Genomic DNA, 12,816 nt, shown 5'->3' on the forward strand with positions numbered 1-12,816 from the left:
AAATATGAAAGGTTGACTTTTTTCAACACTAATGAGCGCAGTATCGAGCGGCTCAATGAACACAAATGTGGAAATAAGAGACAAATGGAATAAAAACCAACTAAAAAGCTGCAGTTCATCCTTGGTTAAGAAATGAGGGGTTTGGGGTATTAAACAAGAATGACTATTATATCACACAAGGTGTTAGCGGCGTCTGAGTGTTAATCCCTTACAGAGAAAAAAACAGCTGAAATTCATATTCAGCAGCAGGAGTGAGTAAGCCATCAGCTGAGGCACTTGTCATATTTCAATCAAACCTTAAGCCGAGGTGTTGATTCTGTCACTCCGGCCCCAAAACGCGGCACCAGGAACAGAAATAATGAATTAGTTATTGATTAAATTCCACTGTAGCAAATCTCACACAGCAAATAAATGAAGTGTTTGGGGCACGTGTGAGCCGCAGCCGGGAGTGTCGGGCCGATAGATCAGGGATTCTACAGGGAGGGGAAGCGATACAGCAAAACAGCAATATGATACGGCGCGGTAAGGAATTCTGGGTGGGGATTATGGGTAATGACGGTGCACCAGACATATCGTGCCTTAAACAAGCTGAATGTGCAGATGTTATAATACTGTTTGTTCAGGAGACGACGTGATCTTCCGAATGATTTAAATAATAATAATAATAAGAAGAAGAAGACGGAGATCTCTGCAGCTCACCTGGAGCCGAGCACTCTGATGGCGGGCGCGGGGATCTCCGCTGGCGTCTCCTCCACCGTCGTTAACTTGGTGCTGTTGCTCCTCACACATGCAAACACTGTGCAGACCTCCACCTAAACACCCGCACGACAAAAACACAAACATATTTCTACTGCCATCAGTCATACAGTGTCTAATATTCTGGCTGCGTGTAAGAGCAGAACACAAGACTGACCTGAACATCGTATACGGTGAAAGGCTGGAGGCCTCCCAGCTCCAGGGATCCAGATGTGTTGTCGGTCGAGCTGTACACGTGACCGTCCAGATAAATAGAGTAGTGCGTGATGGCTCCGTTAGGAACCAGAGGAGCTGCCCAGAGAACCCGGACCGATGTACTGTTGAGGGTCACGATCTCCGGGGGAAAGACTCCTTCAGGCTCTGAGCGAAGGTGTAAGAACAGGAAGGACAAAAACATCCAATGGTGATTTTATAAAATAATTAGATCACTATCAGTCACTTACAATAATTGTCATGATACCGTACATATATGATACATGAAGAAGAACAATTCTATGTGTTTTTCTGCTCTGTGGGACTGTAAAGCTTAAAAAGGGGAACGCAACACACTGGCTTTTATCATCAAATAATATTCAAACAGCATTTAATCACAATTTAATATAATTAGCTTGCAGATAAATCGGATAAAAAGAAACATAAATCATTTAAACAGCATTCATTGGTACTTTTAGTGTGTCCAGTATCATTTTATGCACAAAAAGGATTAATGACTGATTTTAAAACAAAGAAACACTGCTGCTGTTTACATGTCTGGACTCTATACTAGGTTTAATCACATACTTAAAGATTTAAAGATTATGAACCAAACACATCCTAGTGCCATGAGGTTTAGTTTTGGCCTCTCTCAACCCCCCCCCCCCTCCCCCAACCCCCCCCCCCCCGCCCAAACAGCCCCTGTTCCTCAGAAACACTGAATCTTGCTAAATGAGGTCTCTCTGGACTGAAAGCACTTCAGAGCCTCGCTGCTGAATCTTCAGCTTTTCCTTTCTTTCTTTTTTTCCCTCTTGACACTGATGGTCAGCAACTGCCTGCATTATTGTGTTAGTGAGAACAATAAGACCTTTCCAAGGATCCTGTATCTGCACAATAAGAGATGCAGAAGGATGCGCTCTGACCGGAGAACACACAGGATCTGAGTGTGTAAACGAGAACACAGAGAACGTGACTACTGGTTCCAGCATGAGCGAGTGACTCGCCTGGTGTTTAGAACAAAAAATGTATAGTAGTAGAAGAATAATCACATGTATTATAGATAACTCTTAAATTGTTTCATTGTTAATGAGTTTTAGAGCTGTGACAATTTGCTAAATAATAAAAAAAAGACAGAATATTTTCGCTGGGTTTGTCCACAATCAATCAACTCCTGCATCGTATCCAGGTAGCTCAGAGCAGTGTCTCTTAAAATGTGAGCTGCCATGATTAATCAACTATAACAAACTAACAATAAAAAACAATGAATAAATTAATTCATTTACAAAAAAATATTATTTTGTAATTAGGTTTAAAATCCACATAAAATGTCTGGTTAGGTTTGTACATTTAAAAAGAAACCAGAACTAATAAAATATGATTGTGATCAAAGATAAAGGTAGGTGTGTATATGAGCGTAAGATTTTATGGTAATTAATAACTGATGATTAATGAAGTGTTTAAGGATGTACTGTTACATGAATGTGTTTATAGCTGCAGGACCGGCTGGATTTATCCCAACCATTATTTTGATTATTTACTTGTATTATTTAATTCGTGTTCTGATGTTCTGAGCGTAGCTACAGTACAGTAAAAGCTATTCTTTTAAAAAATACAGGCCAACACTCAAAACTCAGAATTCTGTAGTTTATGTGCTGGTGAGACTCGTGTGAACGCCACGTACCCAACGGTAGTCTGGAAAAACTCGCCACGTCACGTTAAGGGTCAAAAAAACTAAGGAAAACTACTGGTTTTATAAAGTTCTAAAAGTCCATTCTCTTATATAAAAAAATAAAAAAATATTTTTGTTACATTTTTCTTTGAACACGAATATAACTCTAACTCTGTAATCTGCAGAATCACAGAACAGGATCTCGAGTTATAACATGCGGTATGTTGAGTGTTTAGAAACTCTCTTCCTAATTTACAAAAGATAGAAGCGCAGAACGGTGGCTGCATCTCTCTCTCTCTCTCTCTCTCTCTCTCTCTCTCTCTCTCTGTCTGTGTTTTGGGGAGGTCCCAGCAGACGGTTTGTGGGTAAATTGAATCAGTCCTGACGGAGCGTGGTGGAAATGGAGTACTGCACCAGGGGGCGGGAGGTTAACTGAGTCAGTCTGGGGGATTCTTTCTCTTCTTACACCGGTGCTTCCCAGTGTCCTACAAAGCACCATATTCTGTAAACTAACACACACACACACACACACACACACATAGTGCTAACATTTTTCACTTTAAGCCCGGTGAATTTTGTAAAAGAGCCTTGAAAGACACTGGAGAAGGGAGAGAGATCAAATACTCATTCCAGAGCTCTGAATGAATCTAACACGGTGTCGTCACCTGATCTGTCACCCATAATCAGTCTAAAGATAAAAGGACGTTACCGGAACATTCCTGTATCCTGACCCAGTCCCGTCTTCAGGACTAAGCAGGTAATAGTGGAGTATCTGCAAAATATCCGGTGTGTCTCAGATTATATTAATTCATGTGTCTGTCCAAAGGCTTTTCCTTGAGCCTGTATGGAGCGTACGGTGGGAATAATGAGTCGAACCCTGACCAGTGGCAGCGTCGCGTTCTCTCCCACAGAGATACAGAGTACGGAAAGTGCCAGAAAAACACATCCTGGAAGTGTGTGGATGGACACCTACTGTACAGTACTGTGAGTCTGGACCCTCCTGTACCTGATAAGGGTTCAGGGGAACGTTGTTTATTTGTTAAACATACATTTGTTATAATTTACTATTTATTATTTAGGAATGGCATTGTTGTTTATCCAGTACCAACATTAGAGGAAACACAGATTATAAGGCGTTTACACAAACAAGCCGCTCCCTGTGCAGTTTATTATTTCTATTATATTATTATTTTGTTTTTATTATTTTATTATTATGTATTATTTTCTAGTTAATACATACAGTACACAATGCTTCGGTTTAAACCATGGCATAGTTTAAGTTAATAACTCTTTAGTCTTGTTACAAACCATTGTTTATTTTGTTATCACAACTACTTTCTTTTCCAATTTTTTTTTTTTACCTCATAATCTACAATTAATGTATTTTAATCATTTATTATCATCCATAAAGCCATCAGGGTAATCACTGTGCTTATAAACCGCGCTTAGCCGACACTAGAGATCTCCGCCGGAGAGAAACGCATTAGCTAACAGTAGTTTTCTCTTTCTTTGCCGCTTATTGCCTCCGTGTTCACATCGCTTCCACTCCGGCGACATTCACACTCCGCAAGACTTCACACACCATCCTGTCCAACTTCTTAATTAAGGCTCTCTTAACATGTACATTACCCGCTGCCTTAATATGATCTGCAGGTTCAACTGCAGTTGTTAAAGCGAGCTGCCCTTTAGGCTGTAAAATAATGAAATTACCGGTGAAAGCGCTTAGCTAAACGGCCCGTAACTTTTATTTGGGAGGTAATGATTATCTAATGTTTTTAATGTGGATTTTACTATGTGAATAGGATTAGGAGAGGGAAAAGTTATGACACACTGCAGGCAAAAGCCAGTTACGTTTCCTAATGCTAATGCTACTCTAAGCCATTCGCCACTGGATTAGGGGAGACATTTCAACCGAACTCAACGAGGGGTAACCTGCGGTATGAGTCTGCACAGGTGTGTGTTAGAGTGTATGCAGATGTGTGAGTCAGAGCGTGAGAGAGATAGAGCGAGAGAGAGAGAGAGAGAGAGAGAGAGAGAGAGAGAGAGAGCGCGAGAGAGAGAGCGAGAGAGAGAGAGAGAGAGAGAGAGAGAGAGCGGGAGAGATTAATCTGATACCTGTATTATCGGTGAATCAGTACTTTTACTGCGAGGGAAGCAGGACAATTTAATTACTATTGATCACGGCGCAGAGGTCGGTATATCAAAAATTTTTCGGGTAAAACGCAAATGTTCTCTGGACGCCTCTAGAGAACGGAGAGCAAATATTTAATCAATTGGGAGATTGGTCTCAGCTGGCTTTATCTCCATGAACAGGTCTGACTGAAGTGATGTGAGGACGGCAGACTGATGGAAATCACAAGAAAATGTTTTAAGTACTGACAGCACGACTGAAAATAAGTCAATGCAATCAGCAGGCCAACTGCCTTCAAGTTCCAGCATCTGTGGAAACTTTTCATAAAGCAGACCTTTAAAGAACATATGAAGAAAAAAAAATTAATAATAACAAATTTATAATAACATATTATAACCTTTATAATAACATGCTACATTAACTAGAAGGTGTGACATAAAAGAACTGATCACTAGCTTACTGAGACCTTTTAATACTTAAAGAAAAAAACATTGTTTCTGTTTATTTCCTTGTAAAAATTAATTATAAATAAAAATTCAATTTAAAATGATTAGCAGACCTTAGCATGAGGTTACATAACCCCGCCTTCTCCACTGTGATTGGTTTCAATAAATTTCTTTTTAGCCCATTATTAAATCTCAGTTTCAGTCTAAACCACGTTTATGTATAATTAAGTTACAGATAATGAAGACGACGATCGAAATAATAAATAAAACTCAATTGCAAAACTGTCAGCTTGCTTGGGGTTAACAAATCAACAAATCCCGCCTTCTGCATTATGATTGGTTATACAGTAAAAATACATTCTTGTACACGATTGGTTAGAATTCTTTATGAAGATTTTTTTCATGTTCCTTTAGAGTTTTTGTGCTAATTGGCATAAATACATAACCCACAACAAACCCAGCCGCTAGATCTTCAAGGCCGATGTGGAGTACCGAAGGCTGTCGTCATTCCATTTCCTGCGGTTTCGTTAGGGCCTAGGCACTATGACATCATCCCTACAGTATTTTCATAAGTCACTTTTTATGCATATTTGCACAGCTATTGCCACTTTAAAACATGTAAAAATTGTATATATATATTCCCCCCCTATATTCCTATATTTCTATATTTTGTAATATTTTTATTATGCCCTTATTTGTACAGTTTGTTTATTTTACTAGTTACATTTATTTTCCTTTGTATTTCATTTCTTTTTATTAATATTTATATTTATTCCCCTTTATATAGTTTTTTTTTTTTTTTTAAGGTCACCGGCGGTCGTACAAGCCTTTCACTGCATATCGTACGGTGTATGACTGTGTATGTGACAAATAAAATTTGAATTTGAGGGCTCTCTTCTACATCTGTACATCTTAACCACAGCACCATGATGGAATTTAATACTCAGCATGTGTTACACAAACACATTCATTTCAACCACTCATTAGTAAAAATGATTTTGATGTAATTCAGTTTAATAAAGGAAAGATAAACATGTTCGTTTTTATTGTTTCCTGAAAAAGCTACCAGAGCGGAACCAGGACTGTTAAACCGCTACTCTTTGAACTCACCACCATCTGCAGTAATACACGTGACCTCTGGACTAGTGATGTTGTGAGCTCCATTAGACACAGTCAGCGAGAGTGTGTACTCGGTGTTGGGCTGGAGGTCAGAGAGCAGCACCGAGGTCACCGAGGGGTCAAGCTGCAGTGTTTGCCGTTCCTGGATGGAATTGACTGTCAGAAGATAGAGCTCCACTTTTCCCTGTAGGTCCTGCAGAGCTGAGAGGAGAGGCACGGAGGGAAAGAGGAGGAGAGAGACAAAGATGATGATAAGCAACAACCACATAAAAGAGAAGGCCAAGGCTGAGAGACTTAAGAGCAAAGATTTTCCATAAATCTTTCTGTATTTTCTACACAGCGATCAGCCATTACATTAAGCACCGACCTGGAGGCCAAACCTCTAAAGACGTGCTGTGGGATCTGGAGCTAAAATGTTAGCAATTCCTGAACAGAACAGATTTTGCAGTGTGGAAGCAAACTGTGATGCTCTGTGTTTTCTGACGTGTTTCTATCAGAGCCAGCCTTAACAGACTGTATTACAGCATCTGGACCAGACCGATGAGCGTTCGCTCCTAACGCAGGTCTACGAGCCTCGTGAGCCCACCACGTGTCTGTCCTTGGACAACTTTTGGAAGGTATGATCTGGGCCCGAATTCACAAAGCTTCTTAAGTCTAAACGTTCCTTCTAGTTCTTAGAATTATAACATTTTCTTGGAATTCCCCCTTAAATTTAGGACTAAATATCGAAGCTGGAAATGGTTCAAAATGCTGCAGCGAGGCTCCTTACTGGTGTCAAGAAAAGGGAGCACATTACTCCGGTTCTAGAAAGGCTTCACTGGCTTCCTGTGAAACATCGAATTCAGTAAAAGGTGTTGTTGTAAGTTTATAAAGCCGTTCATGAGTTGGCCCCGGAATATATTAAGGACTTGGTGCGTATGAACTCTTGTAGAGTACAAAGGTACTCCAATTGTTTTCAGCTGTTTGTACCGAGAACTCGTCTAAAAACGAAAGGGGATCGAGCCTTTTCAGTTGTTGGTCCTAGACTATGGAATGCGCTTCCCTCTGATGTTAGATCTGCATCTTCAGTTGAGGTTTTTAAAACTCATGTTAAAACGTATTTGTACTCTGTCACTTTTAATTCTTGACTTTTCCATTGTATGTACTGTATTGTGCATTTTATTATTATTATTTATTTTTTCTTTTTTTCTTTTAGTGTCCTGGATGTTCAGTGCTTTGGTCTACGTTGTAGCATAAAAGGCTATATAAATAAATGAGACTTGAGACTTGACTTAAGACTAAATCTTATTAAAGATAAAAATTATTCACGAAACATCCTAGCCCTAAAAACAGCTCCTAAGGTATAAATTGTTAAGAGTAGGAGAGGAGGACTTTTAAGATGTTTAAGAGCAGAAGACAAAATAGCAGAAAGAAGAAATGTTCTCCAAACACTGAACATAAAAGGAAACACTGATCTTCTGTCCAATTTGGTTGTCTTGTTGTTTTACCTCCTTCCATCTCTCTTGGATTGTTGATTACATACCATCCAGAGGTGTAACTTAAACAGACCGTCCTGTAATCATGTAAACTGGTGAAAGCTGAGCTGTTTTGCTCCCATCAATCTAAAATAGATTACAAGTAATAAAATCAGTATAATAAATAAATGTAAGAAAGTATATATAGTAACTACTGTGTGGAAATTGGTTGCTTCAAAAGTGGACACATTTTCAACATTTGGCTGTTTAATTAACTTTAAGATATTTAGCCTATAACAGAAACTTTGGATAAGGTAGCCTGTCGTCATGATCAAACAGTTTCTTCATATACAAACATTATGACTTTACTCTCTGTTCTATTATCATGTATTCTATTTTCACAAAGAGCGCATTTTAAGACCTTTACAGATTTTTTTCGACCAATCACAGTCCTTGAATTGCTGCATCATCTTTAGCAATAGGGTTGACCACACCCCCTCACTAAGATACAGGGTTTTGTGATTTCCTTACTCAGAGTCGCTCTGAGAAGTTTCCTAAATCACTTTTAGTCTAGGACTCCCAACTAGGACGTTTTAAGCTAAGATAGGAGCTCTCTGAGAGGATTCCCATCTACTGTCACAATTTGGCTGCTGTTACAGTCGCTCAGATACTCGCGCTTGCCCATTTATTCTACTTCCAACACATCAAATTTGAGAACTGACTGTTGACATCTTAAAGCTTAATCTTTCCCACCACTTTACACATGCCAGTGTTACAATCAATCAACAATCAAACGATCAACGTTATTTATTCGACCTGTCAGTGGTTTTAATGTTACGGCTGATCAGTGTATGCCTAATTAAAAAAAAAGTCAACCATTAAACCTAATTTGATAAAAAAAGACTTTAAACAATCAGTCAATAGAGCCATGTTTGACTGTTCCTTTTTATGCCTACTTAGTGACTAAAACTAATTGTACCCTGCCTGTAGAAAGTCCCCATGTCAAAAGGGTCATAATTCTGAGCTGAACTGTCCAAAAGTCAATTAAAATCTGCATGGATAGTGGTGAACCATCAGTCTTGTGGGAGAAACGTGGTGTAAAAAAATAATCAATGAACAGAGATCATTTAAACACTTGGTGAATTTGCATAGTTTAAAAAAATGTCCAGTAGAAATCTGAGCTACAGTAGGTTTAATAGTAAAAGTAAGAGCATTTTCATACACATGAGAACACACAGGATTGGGACTAAACAGCTGTGTGTCCATAATAAAACCACATGTTATTGAGACTCATTAGAAAAAGTCTTCAGTTTGTTAGGGATCATAAAGACTGGACTTTGGAGTGATGGAGAAAGGTCATGTGACCTGATGAGTCCAGACTGAGCCTATCCCAGAGTGATGGGCGTGTCAGGGTGAGAAGGGAAGGACATGAAGCGATGCTCCCATCATGCATAGTGTCCACTGTACAAGCCTCTGGAGACAGTGTTATGATCTGGGGTTGATCAGTTACTCAGGTCTAGACTCAGTAACGTTATGGGACCACCTGAATCCACCAGAGGATCACATCTATGGAGGGTTTCTTGACAACTAATTTTTTTGCCAGGCAGTGTACATCTGTTCATGCTTTTAAACCCCTTAAAATTTAGAAATCTTAAAGGACATCTCACTGGGTGTGGTCCAGTTAAGCAGGATAGCAGTGTGGTTGATGGTCTGAGCAGACACGTTAGGAGCATGGAGTGGTGGACCAGCCAGAGTAACTCCTGAGTACACCTCTCCTGAGGCGTAGCCCACATCGTTGTACACCAACAGCTGGTACTCATACCAGGTGTATCTGTAAAAAGACTCAGACGTTAAAACTACAACAGGACTTAAGACACTGCAAAGCTGCGACCTTTATCTAATACTACTATAACTATAAAAAAAACTACTATAATAACTACTACTACAACAACGGCAAGAAGATGAATGAATTATGAGCGTGTTCAAGTCAAAACGGGACTTTTGATTTTACAGAATAACAGAACTCAGTCCTGAGAGTAAGAACTCCCTTTATGTCTCTCTATAATCCCCTGATACACTAATGCACTTATCCCAGTGTCTCACTAGAGCTTGGACACCATCAAGGGAGAAAGTTCTCTCAGTACGGCGGAGCTGTGATCAGACTGTCTGTTTGAGTCACGTCTGAAACGCCGGCCTCCCAGGAACTCCTTTAATGTCCAAAACATGTGGAAATGTCCTGGAGCGAGGACTGTACGGGGACGTGGTGATAACTCCCAGCTGAGTTCCTGTAATGTGCGAGTGGTGTTGGTGAATGTGTGTGTGTGTGCAGTTCACACACACAGATGCGTCTCTTCTACAAGTCGTTCATGACCATTTTTAAGGACCAGGTGTTCCACTCGCTGAATGTTCACGTTAACGACTGCAGTGAGCTTCGAGCTCCACCTCGGCCGGGATGGTCATTCACAGACGTACTGTATGGACTCCTTTAAATCGTTTGCACCGTTCAAATGTTTTACTGCGGCTGAGAGTCTCATCACCGTACTGTGACTGAAGTCTTTGTAATTGAAAATTCCTTTCAGCAGAGGTTTCATCACGAGTCACAGTTTACGCCCATCATATACTGCCATAATTCAAATAAGAAACTGTCCTAATGTTTTAAACCTTAAATATAACAAAAATGAATATGTTATTTTAATGGACGTATTCTTGTGCTGTAATGCAAAAGACAAAGGGATGAATAATGTTCAGCATGCATTAACTTCAGAGCTGGGGAGAAAATAGTAGAGAAGGGAGGAAGGTAATATGCAGATGTCTGCTACAAAAGCACACACACACACACACGCGCGCGCGCGCGCACACAAGCACACGCGCCGAAAGATTAGCACAAAAACAATTTAATTCTTTTGGATATTTGCTTAATGTATCTTTGAGCTGTATTAAAAAGATGGCATCAGAGCGCAAAACCAGTTTTGTACACACTGGCAGCGTTTGCGTTAAAGCTAATTTTGGTAATCTCACCTGCTAAGGCCTTTATCTTCGTGGAACAATTTGTCTCCTGCGTAAACATGGTACCAGCGATTGAAATCTTCAGGGGGACGGGAGGCCAGGGGCTGCTGGGTTTTCCGTCTCAGCAGCTTGTACCTGAGGGCAGGAGAAACGGCCCAATAAATCACAGCCTGCTCAACTCCTGCAATCCTCTCGCCTGCCCCCCACCCCCCCCTCCATACCCCCCCGTCTCACTCTCAACAGTAATGCTAATTTCGCCCGTAATCATGCGAGCTGGGTTTAATGTGCTCTTCATAAGCCTAGTTCAACAAACAAGGCATTGGAGGGAAAAAAGGTCATGAATATTAATGGTCAGACATGAACACAGAGCTTTATTTACCACCTAATCAGCTCAAAAACAGACCCAGTTATAGGCTGGGAAATAACAAAAGGCTGTTAAGCTGTGTTTTGTAGAGTGTAATTCTCGTGTATCATATATAACTCACATTAGCAGGACTTCTTTAAGGGATTATTCAGTGTTTAGGGATTGTTTATGCCGTTTTAACTGGTTACTGTCACACTTGTCTTTGAAGAGCGGTTCATATTGTTCCAATACTGTCATCTCCGCCAGGTACACCTCATGATTAACCGCGGGCTTACACCATTATTTTAATCACTCAGTTATTACCACGAAAAGTGTAGCTTTATCCGTTCCAAATATTAGAGAAATACTATAATTTTTATTTTCCTAAAAGAAAACCCAACACATCCATCGTTCTCATTTTAATTACCGTACGTCAGGGCCGTTTGGTCGTGACGGTGGCTGCCATGACACGGCCAGGTAAGATTCGCTTATGGTGACAATGGAGAGTGCCGGGAGCCCCTGTGGAATCATGGGTAATGTAGTGACCGGAGTAGGCAGGCTCTCGGTGCAGCCTCCAACGAAGCCGCCGCCCCCTGAACAAGCAAGGATGGTCACGCTGTAGTCGGTGTACGGCTCCAGGCCAGTGACTGTGCGGTTAAGCGAAGAGGTGTCAGTGTGGGATATGCGTGGATCTGGCATCCTGATCTCATAACGCATGATTTCTCCATTGGGTATCAGTGGGCTTGTCCATGTAACCTATAATAACACAGAAACGTACACACACGTCCTCGTTAGTACAAGTACAAGTGTCTCACATCAGCAATAAACTTTCAAATATTCCAAAAAAGCAGGCGATGCCGTGGGTTAATGTTCAATACTCGTCATGGAGGATACTATTATGAACCAATAATAACCACAACCAAAAATCATACATACTGTATATAATATCGTTACCAGGGCGACATGGAACCTACACAGACGCCTTCCTGAAAACTAACATACACCTGTTAGGGAGCTGGAGGCAACGGTGAAGGATCTTAAGCTAAAAATAATTTCATCCATGCTGGAAGTTGCAGTCGCTGAGTATAAAAGCGTGGTGGCCTTTCTAAAGTTATTTGTAGGTGGACTGTAGCAGACGAACAGAACATAGCGTGTAAATACTGTACATGCACAACTCCTTGTTTTCAGTGTTGATGTGGAGGAAAATGAAAAGCTCTCACTTGGTCAAGCTTTGCACATCAAACTACTTCAAAGTAGCGTTAATAGAGTAAAGAGAGAGATCTGTGTGTCTTATGACAGTACACACACAATTATATAACAAGAGAAAATCTTTCGGAAAGCATCGGCTCACATCAAACTTTATTTTTTTCTTGATTTGAAAAATGTCTTGATATCAATTTCAGAAGATCATGATAAAAAATATCAATTTAAGGGAGTTTCTGCAAAATGCATGCAACATGATTTCCAAAAGGTTTTTGCAGCTGATTCTACTGAATTTGAAGCTTTTATACATGTTTGTGTAGATTTATGTCAGTTGTAGTCCTAGTGTTTGTACACCAGCATTAATTAAAGCGTCACCCTTTATACACTACACACTCAGCTGGAGTGTCTGAGGTCACTGCTGTAGTGAAGACACGCTGACTTTCACCCGGAAACACAATACATTAAGAACAGGGATGATGCCGTCACTATCTATAATG

The 12,816-nt window shown here is 40.3% G+C and overlaps 1 protein-coding gene across 1 annotated transcript in view; it reads right to left on the minus strand.

The window, feature by feature from the left end:
• The window catches only part of ush2a (Usher syndrome 2A (autosomal recessive, mild)), a 213,367-nt gene that overhangs the window by 66,297 nt on the left and 134,254 nt on the right, over positions 1 to 12,816 (minus strand). Inside the window, exons 41-46 of the mRNA XM_053509206.1 lie at positions 11,544 to 11,872; positions 10,786 to 10,908; positions 9,435 to 9,598; positions 6,305 to 6,514; positions 914 to 1,116; positions 700 to 812 (exon numbers count right to left, since the gene is read on the minus strand). Coding sequence (XP_053365181.1) covers positions 700 to 812; positions 914 to 1,116; positions 6,305 to 6,514; positions 9,435 to 9,598; positions 10,786 to 10,908; positions 11,544 to 11,872 — 1,142 coding nt within the window. The remainder of the gene's footprint in view (positions 1 to 699; positions 813 to 913; positions 1,117 to 6,304; positions 6,515 to 9,434; positions 9,599 to 10,785; positions 10,909 to 11,543; positions 11,873 to 12,816) is intronic.

The sequence above is a fragment of the Clarias gariepinus genome, chromosome 13 (genome assembly GCF_024256425.1).
Source record: "Clarias gariepinus isolate MV-2021 ecotype Netherlands chromosome 13, CGAR_prim_01v2, whole genome shotgun sequence".
NCBI lineage: Eukaryota > Metazoa > Chordata > Actinopteri > Siluriformes > Clariidae > Clarias > Clarias gariepinus.